Source organism: Heterodontus francisci, chromosome 14 (assembly GCF_036365525.1).
Source record: "Heterodontus francisci isolate sHetFra1 chromosome 14, sHetFra1.hap1, whole genome shotgun sequence".
Classification (NCBI taxonomy): domain Eukaryota; kingdom Metazoa; phylum Chordata; class Chondrichthyes; order Heterodontiformes; family Heterodontidae; genus Heterodontus; species Heterodontus francisci.
Window position 1 is genome coordinate 44,103,964 of NC_090384.1, and position 24,559 is coordinate 44,128,522.

Below are 24,559 nucleotides of genomic sequence, written 5' to 3' on the forward strand. Positions count from 1 at the left end.
AAAAAATCCAACCCACTGTACTACCTAACACAGCATGAGAGAGAGAGTAAGGTCTTTATTCCCTGTGTCTGGGTTAACAGGACCCAGAGTGAAAGCACAATATGCTAATCTTTTGATTGTATGATCTTTTGGACTTGAGTTATCTGTAGTGTCCTGCCATCCCTCAGGCACAGACCTGCCTCTTGGCATGAACCTGCACCCAGAATTACAGCCAAAATCTAATCGCTGCTACAGACGTGAGAGGCCTGAGACAGCAAGAATGGCCACCTACGTTTTGGCCTTCTGGCTGCTGTCCAAAAACAACAGCAAGAAGGCCTCCATTTCTGAGAGCCCACTGCGAAAGTTGGAGGAAATAAGGACACTTACCTTTTTAGGCCTATTTCTCTTTGCTGCCAACGGCTCCCAGATCCTCCTGTCTAAAAGGGGGAAGTATGTAAGGCGTACTGCTAACGTCTTCTGTTATCTTTGAATTTGGGTGCCCAGCTGAAGTACCTAAAGAGAGGCAGAAATTTTGTGCTGCATTGAAGCCAATGAGCATAAAATCGGGTGGGCTGTAAAATGGGCATCTGAGCTGAACCTGATCCCTTACCACCAGGCCGCTTAAGTTAGAATTACTCCCAATGAGTTTGATTTTTCTCTCAGGCTATTTTTAATAATGAGAAACAAGAACATTCAATATCAGCCAATTTCCCATTAGATACTGGAGGCCTCCATCTCCTTTGCCAAGGATGAATTTGAACCCAGATACTAGAATCAAGAAGACAATTAAATTAACCCATGGCACCATTCAACCTCACTGTCAAAAAAAGTTTGAACTGAGGTTGGGCATCATTAGCAGAAAGTGTTGGCAGAATTCATTCCTCCCAAAAGGATCCTGCACCTTTTGACAGCTACATTACCTTTTGAATAATAAAATCCATAATTAAACACATTTTAAATTATAGATAGAAATTGAGACTGTATATGAACCTTTGGTGGTAATAGCTTTCTCAGCCCATCATGGTTCACTCATCTGTTGTTTGGACAATATCCTGATGCCACCAGTCTAACCTTCCTTTATTTGTATTTGGACACACCATTGAATGCATCAGTACAAGACTCACATTAAAGACAACAAAATAAACTAAACAATACAAGCAGAGGATGAGTTAATACAAAATTTATTTCATGCTAGATTTTTTTGCATATCATATTGTGCATGCACGTATTCAGAACTAAATTGCATACAGTGCTGTAGTACTGATTCCAACTTTAGGAGACCAAATTGGAGTGAAGTCATTCGCTGACTCGGACCGGAGGTCCCGCCATGGAAAACGACACAGATAAATTGGTACAGTTCAATGGAATGCACACTTCCTAATTGAGAGTCTGCAAGTCTGAAATATACACTGGTAAATGGAAAGAGGCCAAGACCATCTGGATGAAGAGTTAATATCCATAGAGATACACATGTCCAGAAAATACAAGATCACTAGCATGCCAACCTAATCAGAGACAGGGGCAAAAGTGCTTTCTGAATACATGTTTTTAACAGCTTGTTTCTGTTGGAGCTCTGAAGTATGGAGGAGTGGTCAATATGACCGATCGCCACCTACATATATTTTTCTCTAATCTTGCACTGTTTCATGAATAATACAAAAAAGCAATCCATTGCAAATAAATGTAGTTAAATATAATTCTTTTACATTATGGTTACATCAAAGTTATGTAAAATTAAAGGAGTTTGGAAGGAAACAAAACTTCTGATTTAAAGGATAATCATAGAATTACAGTTTCTATAACATGCAGTTCATGCTGGCAAATAATTACAAATCTTCTACAGTTTTTTTTTCAGAAACAATAGGCTTTAGAAACATCCAACAACTCTGGGTCAAATCTGTAACACACAATTGTCCTTAGAAATCTGTTTGGCTTGGAGTAGCTTTGCTTGTCCTAAAGAGGTTGGTCTTCTTCTCTTGAAATGTTCCCAGTGGGCAGATAATTGCCCACAGAGCGTCCAATTCTGTCCCAGCACATTAAGTTACTCTGACTGCCCCTGCTTGCATATATTTAGCAATGACAGGGCTGCCTTTGCAGAAATCTGCATGCAAAGAATACAGTGAATACTTGAGCTTTCTTCCCCTGCCCTTCAACATAAACGTGGCATTTTGTTTCATTTAAATAAATCGATAGCTACATGCAGAGGCGGCAGTGTCCTTCTTCTAAAGACCTTTGCATGCACCCGGACTAACAGGGACCTCTATAGAGTATTGCTCACAACCGGTTTGTCTTCCATGCAATGGCACCTCAAACTGTGCATGTGTGCCTGAACTCCTTCAGGGTCCAATGGCTCAAAAGATCCTGAGAAATAAATCTTCAAACGTTGACCAGGTGCAGCAGCAGACATAAAGGTTACCCATTCCCAAAGAGCCAGTGTATTCATAATTGGACAACTAAGCACCCATAGAAATCGGCTGCACCATTAATTATTGGGAACTGCATGACCTCCATCTATGCAAACATATGCAGCTTACGGATCATTGGTGCCACTGTGTGCCTGGAAAATGTCATCTAGAATCTACCGCGGCTTGTTCCACCTAACGTCAACAGTAGAACCACCAGAAGTAAGGTGCTACCCAGAGACATGCGATCTTCAGACTTATTACCTGGTTTTATGCAAGACAGTATAGGCTGTAGGACTAAAGCTTTGGACCATTCTCAGCTACTAATCCATGCTATAAAATGGATGGTATGGGAGACGGAGAATGCCTCAATGGACAAGGAGAGCTGTAGAGCGAAGAAGACACTGAAGGCAATTTTAGTATATTTCTGCTCATGCCAGCTCTGTTGTTTAGGCTCCTTGAGTTTTCAAAACCTTTATGTAAGGAAAAATGCAAAGTACAGCATTGGATCAACAATAGAATGGATAATGATGAGTCTACATCATTGCCAGTCTGGTAAAGCATCTCCATGCACTTGCATGCTCAGAGTAGTATCACTGTTAATGAAAGACAAAGAGTAGTTACTACCTCTACCTCCCAATGTTAACAAATCTTATTTCACCAGACAATAGTTCCTAAGAAAGCACTTAGGTGATGTGATATCTATGAATGTTATGTTGGCGCCTGTGGTAATCTGATTGTAGTTCTGTTTCGGGGAACTATTAATCTCTGTTTACTCATAATATGGTTCAATATACCATTTTAAGAGTTCAAGACTGTCAGTTTGAGAATAAATTATTACTCCAATTATTACTAAAAGGTGAAAATATGAACAAAATACATGCCTTTGTGTCATCCCTGAGATGGCAACATTGCACTCAAATACTCCAAGTCAAAGTGCAGCAAAGAAGCAACAAAAATCTAACTGGCCTGCAAGTGGAGTAGCTGCCAAGTCCAATTCCACTGGGCTTCTGATCTCCGCAGATAGACAACGGCCACTCAGTGTGCCTGTATTCCTTTTCCACTATTGATTATTTATGATCAACTGATCATGCAAAGCAATTGGCATTTTTTCAGATGGGGTGAGGGAAGAGCTGTCCAAATCAAGATTACGTCAAAACTGGTGTTGCCAGTATAGCTGGCAAGCCTGACTCTAAAGCAGAGTCTACATGCCAGGACAATATGGAAAACATGGTGTTTCGAGACTTAAATTGTAGTACACAAATATTCCGAGGCACATCAAAACAGGACAATTTTGAATTGATAAATATTGATTTAAAAATAATTTTTGATCAGAGAACAAAAATACAGAAAGCAAATAAAAGTAAACTGTTACCATAGCAATGGCATTGGCTCAGTAGAGATATTAGTGGAAAATTTTTTAAGAGGTTCACATATACTGTTTACATATAGAACTTGCCATGTGAAATTTGTACACATCAAGGTGAGAGATGTTATTGCTGAGGAAACAGCTCTTTCCATTCAGCAATGTCCATATCAAGCATTACTAGATCAGGTATTGTACAATATACCATAGTATAATTAGAGACAGAGTAAAACATCTCTAATCTGCTTCAGCAACATCTCACAGCCCCTACTTCAGAGAAGCACGATCTGCGAAGCGCTTTCTTTTCCGTTTCCCACTCCCTCCAGTTAGTGAAATTGCCAAATTAAGGATAAGTGTGGGGGACCCAATCCCAGCCAGAGTGAACTGAGACTTTGCAGACTCATCTTATATATTGGCCAATAGATAGAGGAATCTTTCATCCCGTCAATGTAAGCATGTTTTGAACCCAGGTTGCAGAGGTGAAAGGCTAGCATATAATTTACCAAATCACCACCGCATATCCCCCACTCTCTTTCCAACTAGCAATTTTCATGTTTACACATAAGAGAGATGTGATTGAAATTGCTTTGCTTGCATCAGAAAATGAATGCCGCAGAAATATAAGGTAATTAGGTGAACCTTGAGTTAGTGTAGTGACCTAGTCAGCAAAGTATTTAACAGTTGACTCTATTCTAGTTATTCAGCTCCATAAGACCTGGACAATGAAAGTCAAACATGGTAAACACTGAAAAGATATAAAAATTACACTAACTGAACAGAAAATGCTATGTTCAGACTGCACTGGTAAAATAAGCTGTGCCAAAGTCATTCCATTTGGCTATTTTTTTATCCTGAGTGAATAACTAGAAAATGGGTTAACCAATTAACTTTACCAAATTTAAATTCATGAAAGCCCTTACATAGGTCATCAGTGTCAACTCTGTGGCGGAAACCAGATTGATATGTGTTGGCTATGAGGTTAAGCCCCATGATATCTCACTGTATTTAATGCATGGAATGACCTGAAGAAATGCCTGGGGACTCTTTAGTCTTTCATGTGAGTAAGAATTGGCCTCTTTTTGATGCCAATTTGATACTATTCTGAAGTCCATTGAAGCGTTTAAAGACTAGACATGCAACCAATTCCATTTCAAACATGCACAAAAAACTTAACATTGAACAGGTCTACAAGAACACGTACAGGATGGATTTAAGCTGAAAGGTTTCCATCGTTCATGCTGGTAGAAACACACTTCCACGGGCCAACAATATGCTGACATTGAAACACACTAGTGAATTACTCTTTAGCCAATCTGTCCAATACGGAATCAAATTCAACACTTTGCTACAAAGATAATTTTAGCTGAGGTTTTCAAGCTACTTTCTTATGAAAGTGTTGTGATCAAATTTTTCGTTTGGCTTTTAATTTACTTTATAAATTATATTTACATATTAAGTGTTCTCTATAGAAGACTGTCCATCAGAAATGGCACATGAAGCTCCTATATACCATACCAATGGTATGGTTTGGATAATACTGTCTCTCTATGTATAGATCTATATATATACATATATATATATACAATACACCAGTGAGAGGACTTGAATGAAATTCTACACTTTAATTCATGGCGCTTAGCGTCTTTCTAAAATCTCTATGGAATTTCATAGACAGTTACTCTACACAGCTAAGCATTGCTTATTAATCCATGATATACCTTCTCCAATGCAGCTGTATATCCTAGCAATACTAGATTAACAGATTGATATGTATACCTATAAGGTTACTGTATCTTGCCTGTGTATTACGTACCCTTTCTTATTCCTCCATCGGGTGGACATGCAAATTCCCCGGTTGATAAGAGGAAGCAGGGTCCGTCTCTGGCATTCCTCTCCCTGGTGTTAGAACGAATGAAGGGGAGGTGATCCTCAGGCGTCATTGCCTGGTCAATATGAGGACAATCTTCGTTTGCCAATGCTGCATTTGCTGCATCACCGTTCTGTTTAAAATCTTCAAATATACAAGCAAAAGCTGAATGAAATGCTAGGTACTATGTTTGCGTTTCTTACTAAAGGTTAGTAGAATCTATGCTTTGCAATGCTCTATGCAATCTACTAAAGTTACTCCAGAGGCAGCACATTCAGCCAATAAAATATTTTGCATTTGCAAATGAAATCACACAAATATAGTAAGCAACGGCACCAAACATTTGACAAATAAGTTTCATAGTTTTAAAGAAAAGTAACTAACCTCAATGTGCATGGAATAGAAAGAGCAGGACTTTGAGAGACAGAAACAATCAATTTCTAAAACACTGGCTGATGGAGGAATATAAATATACACTACTGTGAGTAATGTGTTGCATAGGAAATACTTTTAAATAATTTCTATAGTAGGAGACTGCCATCAAGACGTATTGACTGGGGCTACTTAAACCAGTGGGCTTAATTCAGAATTGACTGGGGATAGATCATGTCATGCCTGTAGATCAAAGATTGATATTCTATTTGATGTAAACTGAAACTGTAAGTAGTATTTCTTCTGACACAGTCTTGTGCTCAATTTGCTTTATAGACAGCAAGACTTTTAATCATCTGTGCAGGCCTATTACCATGTGGCATCAGGCAGCAACTGTCTGATCCATCAGCCACTCACATCCCTCAATAAAATCCAATGCCAACCGAATGCAGAGTTGCTATCTTCATTATTAGCAATTTCTTTCCTTTGATCACAAATGCATGAGCCAATGTCACAAAATGCATTGAAGCACATTATCTTATCACTTGCACATGACATTGTCTCAGTGAAAAGAGTGCATCTCTTTTCTTTCCCCCACCACCCAAAAAAGCTCACCAAATATGGTGAGTGAAATAGTGTAGATATGCCAGAATGGAAAAGAATATTGTGAACGTGGGAAGAAAGATGTGGAGGAAAATACTGAAGTTGTGATGAGGAAGGTATAAATATGGGAAGAAGATGACAAATATTGTTAAGAGCATAGAAAGGATGCTGAAGAAGAAATGAAGGATAATGTGGAGGAGGACGGTGAGCTAGAGACGAAACTTCTCCAGCAGTCAGTAACTGGGATGTATTTGGCTACATCCTAATTGGATAGTTTAAGTACCAGCTCATTAATTAAACATATGATGTTTAATCTGGTTTGTATTATGCTGCCAGACAGCAAGCAGAATGGTGACTATGTATCAAGATGTCAATTGTGTGATTCTTCTTCCCTCATTGTCTCTCCCTCTCTCTGTTGCCCTTTATTTATTTGTCAATATATATTGGCTGTTTGTGGATAGTACAGGGAGACCATGTGAGAAAGGGAGCATTGCCAGCTGGAGACAGCTAGCTGTAGAAATGCAGTGCAAAATATGCATTATGCTTTGGCTTTGTTCAATCAAATGCAACTGCAACTACACAGCAAAGACATTACTCTTAGAAATATTAGTTCATCTGGGAATTGAGTCATTTGCTTTATTCTGCAGCACAATTAATGAGGTTTTCAACTAATCATTCTCATCATTGTTAGTTTCATGAATTGAACTGAGTTCCACATACAGATGCAAAAATAAAATGCTGCAGATGCTAGAAATCTGAAATAAAAACAGAGAATGTGGGAAATACTTAGCGGATCAGGCAGCATCTGTGGAGAGAGAAACAGAGTTAATGTTTCAGGTCAATAACCTTTCATCAGAACTTGAAAAAGCTCGAGATGAAACAGGCTTTAAGCAAGTACAGAGGCAGGAAAAGGGGGAAGGGGGAAAAAACAAAAGGGAAGGCCTGTGACAGGGTGGAAGGCAGGAAAGATTAAATGACAAAAGGAATGATGGTGCAAGGCAAAAAGAGATATAAATGGGACAAGTATAGAAAAAAATAGGTCAAGTGGAGGTGTAAATGGGGAATAGCAGAATCATCAATGGCTGCTGTCCGAAAAAATGGGGACAGAGGTTACGATCTGAAATTGTTGAACTCAATGCTGAGTCCGGAAGACTGTGAAGTACCGATCAAAAGGTGCGGTGCTGTTCCCCAAGCTCATGTTGAGCTTCATTGTAACAGTGTAGGAGGCAGAGGACAGAGATGTCAGAGTGGGAGTGCAGCAGAGAATTAAAATGACAGGCCCCGGAAGCACGCTTGCAGACTCAACGGAGGTGTTCCGCAAAACAGTCACCCAATCTGCATTTGGTCTTCCCATTGTACAGGAGACCGCATCGTGAGCAGCGAATACAGTATACTAAATTGAAAGAAGTAAAAGTAAACTGCTGTTTCAGCTGGATGGAGTTTTAGGATCCTGGACAGTTAGGAAGGAGGAGGTAAAAGGGCAGGTGTTGCATCTCTTCCATTTGCATGAGAAGGTGCTGTGGGAAGGGGAGGGGATGTTGGGGGTGATGGAGGAGTGGACCAGGGTGTTGCGGAGAAGCAATCTCTTCAGAATGCCTGAAAGGGAAGGGTAAAATGTGTTTGATAGTGGTATCATGCTGGAGGTTGTGGGAATGACAGAGGATGATCCGTTAAATATGGAGGCTGATGGGGGTGGAAGGTGAGGACAAAGGAAACCCTATTGTGGTTCTGGGAAGGAGGAGAAGGGGTGAGAGCAGACGTACAGGACATGGAATGGACACGGTCAAGGGTCCTGTCAACCACTGTGGAGGGGAATTCTCGGTTGAAGAAAAAGAAATACAGATATTTAATTAATTCAAAATCAGACATTAGATTCTTTGGGAGATGAATTGAGTTGGGCTGACATAGCAGTAGTGTGTGAATATGGCTCATGGCAGAACTGGGAGTGGAAGTAGGATTGAAATTAGACTAGAAGTGTGGAGTTGTGCATGGGGACTGAATTGAAGAGGCATGCTTTTAGATGTGGGACTAGAAGTGGAGGTGACCCATGTTTCTCATGACTAATGACCATTTTTGTATCTTGCTGTCAAAGGACCCCATCAGTACCCATTGGCTAGACAAAAATGTACAGGAAATCAGTTTACACACTAATCAACGTAGAAACATTGATTTAACAAAGCAGAAAGATAAATATGCTAAAGAGAGAGCCACAATCAAAGGATAGCGAACTTGAAAGTAGAGTCAATAAGGTGGAAATTACTGTTGACAATGTTATTGTATGACTACTTCCTTCATTTATTTTAAGGTCCTCTCTCTATTTTACTGATAATGATCATTGGTTAAAATTCATCGGTTAACTTTACTGTTAAAAAGAGAAAGAAATGTGGTAGGAGTGCATTGCATGTTTGTATGATAACCTTGCCAACTGTAATTTCAACTCTTTTGATTTAGAAACATAGCTCATTGCTAAATATCCTGGGATTAACCTCTCTGTTTATACTTTAATGTCTTTTTTTTCTCTCAGAAATCTCTTTGTTGAAGCAAAATAAGACATTTCTGGTTGTGATATTAGCAGACGCACACTTAAAGCATTTGCTTGACGCTCCTATTTTAATGCAGGTGTTAAGCTGTTTATTTTAAATGTGTCCATTAGTATACAAATAGTAATTTCTAGGCTAAAAACTTTTAATATTAAAATAGGTGTTAGAAACATCTTAATCTGATGTGATTATGCGACTATATTTCTCTCATTGAAAGAGTTAAACATTTTTTGTACTAAAATGCACAATCATTTTATGCTAATTCACTCAGAAACAGCAGGGAAATTGGCTTCTTCTCACATTAGGTTACAGAGATATAATATTATTTGTACTATTGCACTATGTTATTTCAAGGAGAATACACGGCAAACTTTTAAGAGCAACAGAGATATATTTACAGAAAGACAAGCTAAGATCTGGAGTAATATTCTTTGCTGTGAAACTCGTCTATATTACTTTTCTAGGAGTTTCAAGTCTAACCCTGTATATGCAGCAAGATTCCTGTAGGAGCAGCCGTAATTGGGTTCCAGAAATTTGATTTGGAATCCGAAGCCCTCAGTTTATCCTGGGGTATAATCTTCAATAATCTCATATTTCCTTAAACCCAGAGATTATTGTTTTCCCCAATTTTGATCCCCACAGCTGACCAAGTAAGGTTAGGGACTCTCCTAAATCCACCTGCTATATTGCTATACCTAGTTCTCGAGATAACTAACCAGGAAACTATGAATAATACTAAATATAATAGCAAAAATAATAGGTTTTGGTAGCCATTCTGGGATACAAATATTCTACATTTTTTCATTCTTTTTCCTAAAAGAAAAAGTGCCAGAAGCCATTAATTTACATATTATACTAAGAATCCACAACTAGCTGATGTTACTGTGTTACCTCAACGATGAATGATTTGTTCCAAGATAGGATTTTACTAGATTGACTGCACCCTATTTGGTAACATGCTTACTAAAAGGACATTTCATACAAAACACCGGCATGGCTTAAATGTGCTGCCTTTCTCGAAACCCAAAGCTGGTTGGGATATAAAATGACTACCAGGGATAGGTGCAAAGGAGGCATTTGAGGGTCAGATGGACATTCCTCTAAGAGGTTTCCTACCTGCTCTGTTTATTTCTAAAATTTCTTCCTGAGCGAGTGGGCATGTGTCACTCTGTGTACTGTGATGTGGAGAGTTTACACCAGATTTACAATAATTGGGGGATCCCAGCTGGGGCGGTCTCGGTATATGCTTCTTTTTCTTCTTTGGTAATTTTTGTTTGGCCATCGCTAAGGAGTAATACATTCCAAAATTATTGACAATGACAGGGACTGGCATAGCAATGGTCAGCACGCCCGAAAGAGCACAGAGGGCTCCTACCAACATGCCCGACCATGTCTGAGGATACATGTCTCCATAGCCAAGTGTAGTCATGGTTACCACGGCCCACCAGAATCCAATCGGAATATTTTTGAAGTGTGTGTGTCCATCAGCTCTCAGGTCATGGGGCTTAGCACCTATCCTCTCAGCATAGTAGATCATGGTGGCAAATATCAGGACGCCAAGTGCCAAGAAGATGATGAGCAGCAGGAATTCATTGGTGCTTGCACGCAAAGTATGTCCTAAAACTCTCAGTCCCACAAAATGGCGGGTCAGCTTGAAGATTCGCAGGATTCGGACAAAGCGGACCACTCTCAAGAAGCCCAGAACATCCTTAGCAGCTTTGGAAGACAAAGCACTGAGTCCTACCTCCAGATAGAAGGGAAGAATGGCCACAAAGTCTATGATATTGAGAGAATTCTTGATAAACTCCACTTTGTTAGGGCAGAAAGTGATCCTCATAAGAAATTCAAAGGTAAACCATACCACACAGACTCCTTCGATGTACATTAAGAAGGCTTCTGTTTCAGTTTCCTGAATAATTTCCATCCGGGTTTCATTTCCATTCCTTACAATCTCCGTTCTGTTAACAATTGGGTTAAAAGCCTCATGGGTCTCGAGGCAGAAGGTGCTGATCGACACCAGGATGAAGAAAAGCGAAGCGAAAGCACAGTACTGTGAAGAAAAAAAGGCAAGAATTGGAAGTTCAGTTCAAAGCATGGATAGAAGTTCAGAGCAATAAGAACATAATTATTTCTGTGAACAGGAAAAGATTATTATTTCCAACAAGTCTATTCCTTCCCAGTTGCTCTCAGTTCCACTTACCCGCCTTCTGATCATCAGGTAAATTTAGAGATTCCATGGTCCCAGTAGGGAATCCTGCTCAAAAGAAGCACTACAAAGTTGTTGCTCTATCTCTTAACTGTGCACACAATGATCATGCCTCCTTGCTGGAAGCAGAGAACTATGCAATTTACTCTTTCAATTCCTCCTCCTCAGAAATGCAACTATTTGCCTCCTTGAAGCCACTTATATCGTCTGATACAATGGCTTTCTTCAATAACTTATTCTGACCTTTTTTCATAGTTAGATTTCTGATACCTGGCATATTTGCTATATGTCTTTATCATCTCAAGGGTAATTATATCCTTCATATTATTGGATGAACCTGAGTTGCACACAGTACTCCAAATGCAGTCCGGCCAATGTTTTATTTAACAACAATCCAAACTTTTCATTTTGAACTTTATCCTTTTGCTAATATAGCCAAATACCTTATTTATCTTTTTCACGTACTGCAGCCAAACACTGAGATAAAGGCTACATAACATTTTGGCAAATGGGTGCTTAACACATTCATAGGTGTGTCCTTCATCTGTTATATTAACAGAGGTATTAGGTTCTTTATTCATTCATGGGATGTGCGTGTTGCTGACATGGCCAGCATTTATTGCCCATCCCTAATTGCCCTTGAGAAGGCAGTGGTCTTGAACCGCTGCAGTCCTTGTGATGTAATTTTCCATAGCAGCTTGCTACATCGGAATGGCTTGCTAAGCCATTTCAGAGGGCAGTTAAGAGTAAACAACATTGCTGTTGGTCTGGAGTCACATGTAGGCCAGACCAGGTAAGCACGGAAGATTTCCTTCCCTAAAGGGATATTCGTGAACTACATGGGATTTTACAACAATCAGGTAGTTTCATGATCACCATTTCTGGGACTAACCTTTTCATTCAAGATTTACTGAACTAATTGAATTTTCAAATTCCACCAGCTGCCATGATGGGATTTGAATTTCTGTTGCTACAATATTAGTCCAGGCCTCTGAATTATTAGTCTAGTGACAATACCACTGTGCTACAGTCCCCAGTTAACCCATTTATTTTAAGTATTTTCATGCCAGAATCACAAGCAAAATAATTTCTATGCTTATAACCTATAGATGTCTTTTGTAGTTTAGAGATTTGTTATAGAATACTATAGAATTGTTCCATTTAATTTAAACTCCTCCTTGTATCTTTGCTCCCAGATTAATTAGAGGGACAGACTCAACCAAAGTCACCAGGATATTTTTATAATAACATAAAATGTTAGCGCACTGAGAGGAAGAATGCAGGAACCCATAAAGGCATCCTGGAGAATCCTTTTCTAACATCAATGTTGGATTGTGATGGATTGTAATGAGTTCTTTACGTTGTCTTATGCAACTTAAATGAGATGCGTGGAGTCAAGTTCATTGAAGATCTCTAACAGGTTTATTAACAGTTAAACCAGTATGTACAGTATAGAGCAAACTATTTACAGAACCTTCGTCTAGGTGTTACAGTTGCAGACTGACTCTGGCTTGTAGTCACATGACTACATCCTGGTACTTAGCTCATTAGCATACTGAGATCTTCAAGGGACATCACTCTTAAGGTGATCATACAACAATGGATGTAGCTGTCACTGCTACAAATAGCACACAAACTTTATGCTGCCTGCTAATTTAAATGATTGCTGCATATAGCCAGCGCTGTGGGGAGGTGGCACACCTGAACAGGAGACGCAAAATCTTGAGAGGCTAGCATGGGTTCAAGCTTGCTTGCACTACTTAAATCTAGACTGCTCGAGCAGGGGCCAGAGGTCATTTGAAAAGTGCTTTTGACATAGGAAAGGCATAAGAATGGCAGCATTTGGCAGCGAGTGGGCTCCAAGATTTTATGACACTGCACTGAAGGCCTTAGTGCAGGAGTTGGAGAGGAGAGATGACATCTATCCACAGAGGACCAGGCAACCCCCCAGACAAACTTTGCGAAGGCAGGGGAAACAGATAGCCATGGCAGTCAATGCCAGGAGTCTAGTCCGAAGATGCAATACCACAAGGAGCTCAATGACCTCACACGAGTGGTCAAGGGGTGTGTAAATATATCTTCAAATTCCATCTTCAATGGTTGGTCTGTTCTTAGACAGCAACAACAACTTGCATTTATATAGCCTAGCACCGGGAGATCCTGCTGTCCTTGCCATCTCTCACGGTAAGAGCTGACGGTTTTCCCAAATGTTCCATGGCCTTGTCCTTGAAGGAGGTGAGGTACTTAAGGTTGGGGAGCCCCCCTCCAGTGCCTAGCCTGTGGTTGATATTCTGTACCAATTTCTTCTACAAGAAGATAGACGAATGAGCGTAAGGCTACAGTTCAGGAGTATGTGCCAAATGGCATGGGAGAGGAAGCAAGGAAGTTATGCTAACCCTTTATAAATTACTGATTAGACCTCAGTTAGTGTATTTTGTCCAATTCTGGGCACCACATGTTAGGAAGGATGTCAAGATCTTGGACAGCATACAGAGGAGATTTACTAAAATAGTGCTCAAGATTATTTGGAGAGACTAGAAAAGCTTACAGCAGAGATGGTTAAGGGGAGATTTAATAAAAGTATTCAAAATTTTGAACGGTTTGACAGAGCAGATAGCGAGAAACTATTTTCACCGGCAGGAGGGTCAGTAACCAGAGATTTAAGATAATTGACAAAAGACTGGGTGGGGTGGTGGTGTAGATGAAGAGAATATTTTTACACCACAAATTATGATGATTTGGAATGCACTGCCTGAAACTGGTGGAAGCAGATTCAATGGTAATTTTCAAAAGGGAATTGGATAAATACTTGAAAAGGAAAACTTGCTGGACCATGGAGAAAGTACAGGAAAGTGGGACTAATTGTACAGCTCTTTCAAACAGCTGGAACAGGCATGATGGCCTGAATGGCCTCCTTCTGTCTTATGTGATTCTAGGTGAAGTAAGACTTGTGGGGTTATGCGACTATTAAAATGGAGGAAATGGATTTAGGTTGTGTAATTGTTGTAAGGGGATCCATATTGCACAAAGCTGAATTGGAATACCCCCCCTCCCTTAAGCAGAGAGCACAGTGAAGGTTAGCTGAGCAGTTGTTGATTTAAGAGGGTGAAGACTGCTATCACCGAGGGTGGGCAAGGAAGAAAAAGGCAGCAATCAGTGTGTTACCTTACCCACCCAACTGAGGATGTGGAACTTCTTGTGGCACTGTTCTGCAGGCCTGGAGTGACTGAGTTGGCAGTTGCTGCCAGAGTCACCTTCTTCCAGGTGGCCCTAGTGATAGTTCTGGGTGACTTGGTGGCAATATATTTATTCTGCCTTTAATGCCCCCAGGAGGGCTTGGAGATTTGAATGAGTGAAGTTGGCTTGGTGCCATATCCTAATGACCTCTGGTCACAGATGGGGCTCAAATGGTCCTAATTCAGTATAAATGTAATTAAAATATTGCTACAACAGCCAGTGAAGTTAGTAGAGTGACAATGAAAGAGCCCCTGTTCTTCTCTTATCTGTTTGTCCCGCCATCTGCTGCTGATAAGTGCAGGTTCAACTGTCTTTTTAAAGGCTTTACAGAAGTCACCTAGTAGTTCAAATGCCTACAGCAGTTTTATACCAATCAATGCACCAATGGGAAGGAAAATGAGCTGATCCAGGAAAGTTATGTGTAACTTCCTGCAGAGCTCTAGGCTAGCAATCAGTCAACCATCTTTGAAAGCTGTTGAGGGTGAGGACGAAAATTTCAAAGTTATCAGAACTGTAAAAAATATTTCTTTATGATTCTCATCCTTCAAAACCTATGACTTTACTTTGAATAATGAACAATCCTCCCCCCATCACTACTACCCACCTCCCTCCCACTTCATGATAATAAAGGTTCACTTAACCATTCAAAATTCCAAACTGGTAGACATTTGCAGTGTCAATAACAGTCTCAGGAGAGACTTTAAATTATTACATTGACTTTATTTGTCGATGTAATATCTAAAGTCCACACTAGACCTGTCATGCTGGTCCAGTAGAGTTACCGTTCAGAGTTTGATGTGTGGCACATTCCTAGGTTAATTCACATGAAACTCTGATTTGTACCGGAGCTTGTCATCTTTGGCCTGACTGCTCAGCGTGTGAAATGATGCTATGTTTCATTCTGAATACTGACAAATGCACAAGGACAAAGGAACTCATGTGGTAATAAAACAGTGGTCTCAGTGTTGAAACTCCATACTATGCTTTAATATTATGTGCATATATGACAAAGGGAATAGGTTATAGGTGTTTTAAAACAGCCTACCCAAAGATCAAGAGAAATACATCCCTGATGGTATGAGTTCAATCATGAGGCTTTCACTCATGATATTTCTTGTATTACTACAAATGCCATTGCTGTAGGTGTGACACCTGTAATGGTAATAAAGTGGGCTGGATGTTCCCAGCCCTCTGGGCATGGGCTGGGTAGCTGCGGTGGGGGGGTGCGGGGTGCGGGGGCTCCGTGAAATGCGGGGGAAGGTGGAAGGGCGAGTACCTGCCATCTACCCGCCACATCCCATTTTGCCAGGACGGGCAATGGGGAATGTAGAGGATGGCCCTTCTGCCCAATGGACAATTGAACCACTTAAGAGGCCAATTAAGGGCCTCTTCCTGCTGCTGTTGGCATTTTACCAGCAGTGGGTGGACTCTCCACCATGTGGGGAGACTGCCAGGTATACCTTGGTGGCCTCCCTGCTGGCATGGAGGGGGGGGCCTTCCATTAGGGCACTCTTTGGTCCATGGAGGGGACACCTGGCAGCAGTGTCCACCCTCGTGGCAATGGCATGGCCTGCTCCTACCAACACCACCCCCTTGCCAGGGCCTGCCTGACTGGCCCCACTGCCCCCAGACCCACTTAACTGGTTGGGAGGGTGGCATCCTTTCATGGCGTCCTCTTCTTCCAGGTGCAGTCCCAGCAGTGACCACCGTTCCCAGTGGCACTGCTGAGCCTGCTGAGCTGCTGGCCCTCCGATTGGCCGGCAGTACCTGGAGTCAGATGGCCATTGCTTAAAGGGACGACATCCCCGACAGCAACTAATTAGTTGCCAGACCGCAATAAAATGCGGCTGGATTTCCGCAAATTGTCAAGACGGGTTCGCCCCCGGCTTTCTGGTCTCTCGTTGGAAGTCGGTTGTGAGCATAAATTTCAGTCCGAAGTGCATTCTGTAAAATGCATGTATTCTCAGAGCACTGATCAGCTTTATAAGGCTTTCCTGATTAGTGAGTAGCACCGTGCCAGTTTAAACTTTTCCATGATTAACTTTTGGAAATATACCCTTCCCCGACTGTCCAACTTGGTGATTTTTTTTCCTTCCTCACCTTTTCACCAAGCAAATATTCTCTGTCTCACATTGTATCATTTAGTCACTCTAATATTGGCCTTTATAGCCACTCCAGGCGCTGCTCCACAAACCACTGACCACCTCCAGACACATACCCATTGTCTCCCGAGACAAGGAGGCCAAAGAAGAAGAAGAAGAAGAAGAAGATAAAGTACCGGGGGGAATAATGACTGCATAAATTGTATGAGGGGGTGAGTGAATATTCATCGCCCAATATACAATCAGCAAATATTCTCCCTCTCTCATTGTAGCCCAGTGACTATCCACCCACAGTACAACCATTATGTGAGAACATTATTCTGAGGCAAATTTGTCTTGTCCATGCTGCTGCTGGCTGTCTGAATTTTAAGTTCAGTCAGTCAGATTTGTGGTTCACCTTGAAGCCACGTCCTGGAATCTCCCAATGGTTTATCAACATTCAAATGAAATAATTTTTTTTGATGGGCATAACAACTTGTTGGAGCGGAAGATCCACAATGCTTCTTGGTTGAAAACTCTGAATTTGAAGTAAAGTAATATAATCAACAATGTGACACCTTAAACATACAGCTCAATGTCACTGAAAGCGTTGGACGGGGCATGCTGAGAACAGCACCCACTAATGACAGTAACAATTGATGCTGAGCAACCTGAACCACTTGTCTCAGCACTGAATAATCAGACAGAGCTGCCAAGTGCTGCTTTTTGCCCTGTGATGCTTCTCTAAATGATGGCCAATCTTTTATGTGTCAAACTCAAAACTCGTAATGCCCAAGATTTAATTTACCCCAGAAACAAAACTGGTTGATGAATCATTGTTGACATTTAGTGCATCGCAAAATCAAGCTGAGTCATGATCCAGTCCTGCTTGGGGGAAACCATTCAATATATACGTTGATATTGGATGCTTTATTCCTAAACTGAAACCAATAACAAACATATATTCTTTAATAATTTTTTTGTGCTAAGCTCCAAAGGTAGATAATGTTAGTGTTGCGGAATGGAACACTTCTAGTTTAGGCACACAGTGCTCCGTCATACATCCTCTAGTCAGATACAGTACAAGTTAGCTAATAGAGTACAGTTCTGTTCACATTGTCTAAACAACGTGGCTTAGCTCCAGCTATGTATCCTCTCCTATGCCAGTGTGCCATTCTGACAGGGTTCTGAGTAGCCAGTGGGTGCATGCGTACAAGGAGAGTGAGGGAGCACAACACAATGTGCTCAGAAACAGCATAAGTGAATTCAAAAAGCTAGTGAGCAAGAATTAGCTGAGCAGGAGCTGGCATCAACTGATATGTGTTTTTGAATGGTGCACAGGAAGTCATAGTGACAGGTTCAGAGAGACTGGGCGAACCTGTGAAGCTGAGCATGGCAAAGACATTACAGGGCATCACCTCAGGCTGCAGAGAAGAAATCCCTGAGAATTTAGAGGCAAAGAGTGCAGAGGGAGTTAATTAAGAAATGGAGAAGCAGGTTTGGAGGCAGAGAGTTAATTAAGGAATGCAGGAGTGAGTTAGGGCAGTAGTACGCAAGAAAATGCAGAGGGAAATTCAGAGAGCAGAGGAACTAAGCAAATGCAGCAGTGAGTACAGGGAAATAGTATCGGTAAATAGTGTAGAACATCGAAAGTGACCATATTGCCTAGTGTGCTCTGGTAGGACTAGAACAGCTGAGCTTGCAGCATTTTGCAAAGGCAACAATATTTTGCAAAACATCTTTAGAGAGCTGGGGGTGGGGGGTGGATTTTTATTTTTGATATGGAGGACAAGACTCAGACGTGATGTCAGTTATAGTGAAACAACAACATCACAGCTGAGGCGGCTGACTTCAAAGATAAGGAAACAACTGGTGGATTTCGCCAATGGATTTCGCTAAAATTGACTAACCACAAAACACAGGAGCCAGACATGCAATTTTTTCTTATAAAAAGAATCATGTCTGTTAAACTCTTGACCTGTGTAAAAGAATAAAAAGACAGCAGTCAGCAGCGGTGAAAGATAAAGAGTGGGCCTCTGATGGAGCAGCAGCAGCGGAGGATAAAGAGTGGGCCTGTGATGGAGCAGCAGCAGCAGAGGATAAAGAGTGGGCTTGTGATGGAGCAGCAGCAGTGGAGGATAAAGAGTGGGCCTGTGACGGAGCAGCAGCAGTGGAGGATAAAGAGTGGGCCTGTGATGGAGCAGCAGCAGCGGAGGATAAAGAGTGGGCCTGTGATGGAGCAGCAGCAGTGGAGGATAAAGAGTGGGCCTGTGATGGAGCAGCAGCAGCAGAGGATAAAGAGTGGGCCTGTGATGGAGCAGCAGCAGCGGAGGATAAAGAGTGGGCCTGTGATGGAGCAGCAGTGGAGGATAAAGAGTGGGCCTGTGATGGAGCAGCAGCAGCAGAGGATAAAGAGTGGGCCTGTGATGGAGCAGCAGTGGAGGATAAAGAGTGGGCCTGTGATGGAGCAGCAGCAGCAGAGGATAAAGAGTGGGCCTGTGATTGAGCAGCAGCAGTGGAGAATAAAGAGTGGGCCTGTGATGGAGCAGCAGCAGCGGAGGATAAAGAGTGGGCCTGTGATGGAGCAGCAGCAGCAGAGGATAAAGAGTGGGCCTGTGATGGAGCAGCAGCAGTGGAGGATAAAGAGTGGGCCTGTGATGGAGCAGCAGTGGTGGAGGATAACGAGTGGGCCTGTGATGGAGCAGCAGCGGTGGAGGATAAAGAGTGGGCCTGTGATGGAGCAGCAGCAGTGGAGGATAAAGAGTGGGCCTGTGATGGAGCAGCAGCGGTGGAGGATAAAGAGTGGGCCTGTGATGGAGCAGCAGCGGTGGAGGATAAAAAGTGGGCCTGTGAGGGAGCAGCAGTAGTGGAGGATAAAGAGTGGGCCTGTGAGGGAGCAGCAGCGGTAGAGGATAAAGAGTGGGCCTGTGAGGGAGCAGCAGCAGCGGAGGATAAAGAGTGGGCCTATGATGGAGCAGCAGCGGTGGAGGATAAAGAGTGGGCCTGAGAGGGAGCGGCAGCGGTGGAGGATAAAGAGTGGGCCTGTGAGGGAGCAGCAGCAGCGGAGAATAAAGAGTGGGCCGATGATGGAGCAGCAGCGGTGCAGGATAATGAGTGGGCCTGTGATGGAGCAGCAGCGGTGGAGGATAAAGAATGGGCCTGTGATGGAGCAGCAGCAGAGGAGGATAAAGAGTGGGCCTGTGAGTGAGCAGCAGCAGCGGAGGATAAAGAGTGGGCCTGTGATGGAACAGCAGCAGTGGAGGATAAAGAGTGGGCCTGTGAGGGAGCAGCAGCGGTGGAGGATAAAGAGTGGGCCTGTGATGGAACAGCAGCAGTGGAGGATAAAGAGTGGGCCTGTGAGGGAGCAGCAGCAGTGGAGGATAAAGAGTGGGCCTGTGAGGGAGCAGCAGCGGTGGAGGATAAAGAGTGGGCTTGTGAGGAAGCAGTTAGTCTGTGGGTTCAGAGTTGACCGGCAGCATTCTAAAGAAAATCAAGTGTGATGTCAGTGGGAAGCAGGTAAGTGATTGGTTGGTGTCTTTTTTTAAAATTTTGTTTCCTCAAAACAGGGGCTTCTATTAGTAGAAGCATGGTTTATGAGTAGTAGCAAGGTTTATTTGTAGTACCAAGGTATATAATTTAATAGATAGAGGAATGGCAAGACTGTTCTAATCTCTGGAGTGCACATCCTGTGGAATGTGGGAACTCCAAGACACTTCTCAAGTCCTGGATAACCATATGTGCAATAAGTCTCATCGGTTGCAACAGCTGGATTTTGGAACTTGAGCAGCAGCTGGCATCATTGTGGCACATCCATGAGGTTCTGAGCTTCTTGGGTAGCACATTTATAGATGTGGTCACCCCGCAGCTTAAGAGTATGCAGGGAGAGAAGGAATGGATGACCACCAGACAGTCAAGTAGAAACAGGAAGATAGTGCAGGAGTCCCCTGAGTTCATCCCACTCTCCAATCAGTATTCAGTTCTGAGTACTGATGAGAGTGATGGTTCATCTGGTAACTGCAGCCAGAGCCAAGTCCATGGCACCACGGGTGGCTCAGCTGTACAGGGGGTACGAGGAAGACTGGAAGAGCAATCGTGATAGGTGATTCAATAGTTAGGGGTATAGATGGGCATGCCTGTGGCCACAGACATGAATCCAGGATGGTGTGTTGCCTCCCTGGTGCTAGGATCAAGGATGTCACTCAATGGTTGCAGAGCACCCTGAGGAAGGAAGGTGAACAATCAGCAGTCGTGGTAGACATTGGTATGAATGGCATAGGCAGAAAGAGGGATGTGGTCCTGCAATTTGAATTTAAGGCGCTAGATAGGAAATTAGCAAGCAGGACCTCAAAAGTAGTTATCTCCGGATTAATCCCAGTACCATGTGCAAAGGAGTATAAAAATAGGAGGATAAAGCAGAAGAATGTGTGGCTGGAAGTTAGTGCAGGAGGGAGGGCCTTAGATTCTTGGGACATTGGGACTGGCTTTGGAGGAGGTGGGACCTGTACAAGCTGGACAGGTTGCACCTAAATAGGGCTGGAACTAAATTCCTGGCAGGACAATTTGCTAATGCTATTGGGGAGGGTTTAAACTAACTTGGCAGGGGTGTGGGAACCAGGAGGAAATATCAGAAAGGAATACCAAGGCGCACAGAATATGGGAAGAGATAGATAACACTAGATTATGGAATAGTAAGTTATTAGGTGGGGTCAGAGTAAAGAAGAAGGAAATAAAGTCTAAATCAGGGTTAATGTGCACGTATGTGAATGCATGGAGTGTGGTTAATAGGATTGGTGAGTTACAGGCGCAGATTTCCCCGTGGAAGTATGATGTTGTGGCTATAACAGCAACCTGGCTCAAAGAGGAACAGTACTAGGTGTTAAACATTCCTGAATACAAAGTATTTAGGTAAGATAGAAAAGGAAGAAAAGGGGCAGGAGAGGCAGTATTGATTCAGGAGAGCATTACAGTGCTAGAGGGAGAGGATATCCCAGAGAAGTCAAGCACAGAATCTATTTGGCTAGAGCTAAGGAACAAAAAAGGTGCAATTAGATTATTCAGTGTAGTCTATAGGCCACCAACTAGTGGAATGGATGTAGAGGAACAAATTTGCACGGAAATTACAGAGAGGTGCAAGAATTATAGAGTGGTTATAATGGGAGAGTTTAATTATCCAAATATAGACTGGGATAGTAGAAGTATAAAGGGCAGAGAGGAAAAAGAGTTCGTAGAGTGCATTCAGGAAAATTTTCTACAGCAGTATGTTTCCAGTCCAACGAGAGGGGAGGCACTGCTGCACCTGGTTCTTGGCAATGAGGTGGGCCAGGTGGATCAAATATCAGTAGGAGAACATTTAGGGGATAGTGATCATTGTATCATAAGGTTTAGGTTGGCTATGGAAAAGGACAAGGAACAATCCAGATCAAGAATAATTAACTGGGGGAAAGCCAACTTCAGTGGAGTAAGAATGGATCTGGGCTGAATAAATTGGAATCAAAGGTTGGGAGGAAAAACAGTAGCTGAACAATGGGCTACCTTTGAAGAAGAGATAGTTTGGCCACCGTCAAGGTACATTCCCTTGAAGGGGAAAGGTAGGGCAAAAAAATCCAGAGCTCCCTGCATAACAAAAGAAAAATTGTTCTTATGATAGATGTCAGGTGGACAATACAATGGAGAACCAAGCTGAAGATAAAAGGTTCAGAAGGGAAGTGAAAAAGCAAATAACAGAAGCAAAGAGGGAGTATGAAAAGAGACTGGCAGGTAATATATAAGGGAACCCCAAAGTCTTCTATAGGCATACAAATGGTTAGAAGGTTGTAAAAGGAGGAGTAGGGCTGATTCAGGACCAAATAGGGGATTTACACATGGAAGCAAGGGGAATTGCTGAGGTATTGAATGAACACTTTGCATCTGTCTCTACTAAGGAAGAAGATGCTACCCAGGCCATGGTGAAAGAGGAGGTAATTAATATACTAGAAAGATTTAAAATTGATAAGGAGGAGGTATTATATAGACTGTCTATATTTAAAGTTGATAAAGCTCCAGGACCAGATGAGATGCATCCAAAGATACTGAGGGAAATGAAAGTGGAAATTGCGGCATTGGCCATAATTTTTCAGTCTTCCTGAGACTCGGAGGTGGTGCCAGAGGACTGGAGAATTGCAAACATTACACTCTTGTTCCAAAAAGGGTGTAAAGATAAGTCCAGCAACTACAGACCAATTAGTTTAACTTCAGTGGTGGGGAACTTTTGAGAGATAATAATTCGGGGCAAAATTAATAGGCACATGGACAAATGCGGATTAATCAGGAAAACCAGCACAGATTTGTCAAGGAAAATTATGTTTAACTACATTTCTGGAGTTTTTTGAAGAAGTAACGGAGAGGGCATTGCTGTTGATGTGGTGTACATGGATGTCCAGAAGGCATTTGATGCAGTGCCACACAACAGACTTGTGAGCAAAGTTATAGCTCATGGAATAAAAGGGACAGTAGCAACATGAAATTGGCTGTGTGACAGGAAAAAGAGAGTAGTAATTAATGGATGTTTTTCGGGCTGGAGGAAGGTTTGTAGTGGAGTTCCCCAGGGTTCAGTGTTGGGACCCTTGCTCTTCCTGATATATATTAATGACCTAGACCTTGGTGTACAGGACACAATTTCAAAGTTTGCGGGTGATACGAAACTTGGAACAATTGTGAACTGTGACAAGGATAGTATAAAACTTGAAAAGGACATAGACAAGTTGGTGGAGCGGGCAGATAGGTGGCAGATGAAGTTCAATGCAGAGAAATGTGGAGTAATTCATTTTGGTAGGAAGAACACGGAGAGACAATATAAAATAAAGGGCACAATTGTAAAGGGGTTGCAGGAGCAGAGGGACCTGGGTGTATATTTGCATAAGTCATTGAAGGTGGCAGGACAGGTTGAGAGAGTGGTTAATAAAGCATACCGTGTCCTTCGCTTTATTAATAGGGGCATAGAGTACAAGAGCAAGGAGGTTAGTTTGAACTTGTATAAGATACTAATTCAGCCTCTACTGGAGTACTGCGTCCAGTTCTGGGCACTGCACTTGGGGAAAGGCGTGAGGGCTTTGGAGAAAGTACAGAAAAGATTAATGAGAATGGTTCCAGGGATGAGGAATTTCAGTTATGAAGGTAGATTGGAGGAGTTCCATGGAGAAGAGAAGGCTAAGAGGCGATTTGATAGAGGTATTCAAAATCAGGAGCGGTCTGGACAGAGTAGATAGAGAGAAACTGTTCCCACTTGTGAAAGGATCGAGAACGAGAGGGCACAGATTTAAAGTATTTGGTAAGAGAAGCAAAAGCGACATAAGGAAAAACCTTTTCACACAGACAGTGGTTAAGGTCTGTAATGCTCTGCCTGAGAGTGTGGTGGAGGTAGGTTCAATTGAAGCATTCAAAAGCGAATTAGACTGTTATATGAAAAGGAAGAATGTGCAGGGTTACAGGGAGTAGGTCGGGGAATGGAACTGAGTAGATTGCTCTTTTGGCGATCTGGTGCAGGCACAATGGGCTGAATGGCCTCCTTCTGCACTGTAACAATTCTGTGATTCTGTGAGAGCCCGGAGAAGGAGAAGCCGGAGAAGGAGAGCCTGGAAAAGGAGAACCCGGAGAAGGAGATCCTGAAGAAGGAAAACCTGGACAACAGGAGCCTAGCGATGAGGTGCCCAGAGAAGGAGAACCTGGAGACGGGAAGCCCGGAGGAGGAGAACCTGGAGATGGAGAATCTGGAGAAGGAGAACCTGGGGAAGGAGAGCCCAGGGTAGGAGAGTCCTGAGAAGGAGAGCTCAGAGAAAGAGAACCCGGAGAAGGAGAGACCAGAGAAGGAGAGCCTAAGGGAGGAGAGCCTGGAGAAGGAGAACCCGGAGAATGAGAGGCTGGAGAAGGA

At 42.4% G+C, this 24,559-nt stretch overlaps 1 protein-coding gene across 7 annotated transcripts in view; it reads right to left on the minus strand.

Annotated features, from left to right (window-relative positions):
• Window positions 1-2,015: 2,015 nt before the first annotated feature.
• Window positions 2,016-24,559, minus strand: part of LOC137377287 (voltage-gated potassium channel KCNC1-like) — a 193,592-nt gene continuing 171,048 nt past the window's right edge. The window contains exons 2-5 of one of the 7 annotated variants that reach the window (XM_068046838.1): window positions 10,246-11,179; window positions 5,557-5,758; window positions 3,009-3,010; window positions 2,715-2,854 (exon numbers count right to left, since the gene is read on the minus strand). In XM_068046838.1, coding sequence (XP_067902939.1) covers window positions 2,715-2,854; window positions 3,009-3,010; window positions 5,557-5,758; window positions 10,246-11,179 — 1,278 coding nt within the window. Of the gene's footprint in view, window positions 2,081-2,714; window positions 2,855-3,008; window positions 3,011-5,556; window positions 5,759-10,228; window positions 11,180-24,559 lie in introns of those variants that run through there. The other 6 variants (XM_068046841.1, XM_068046840.1, XM_068046839.1 and 3 more) reach the window with 6 other exon arrangements.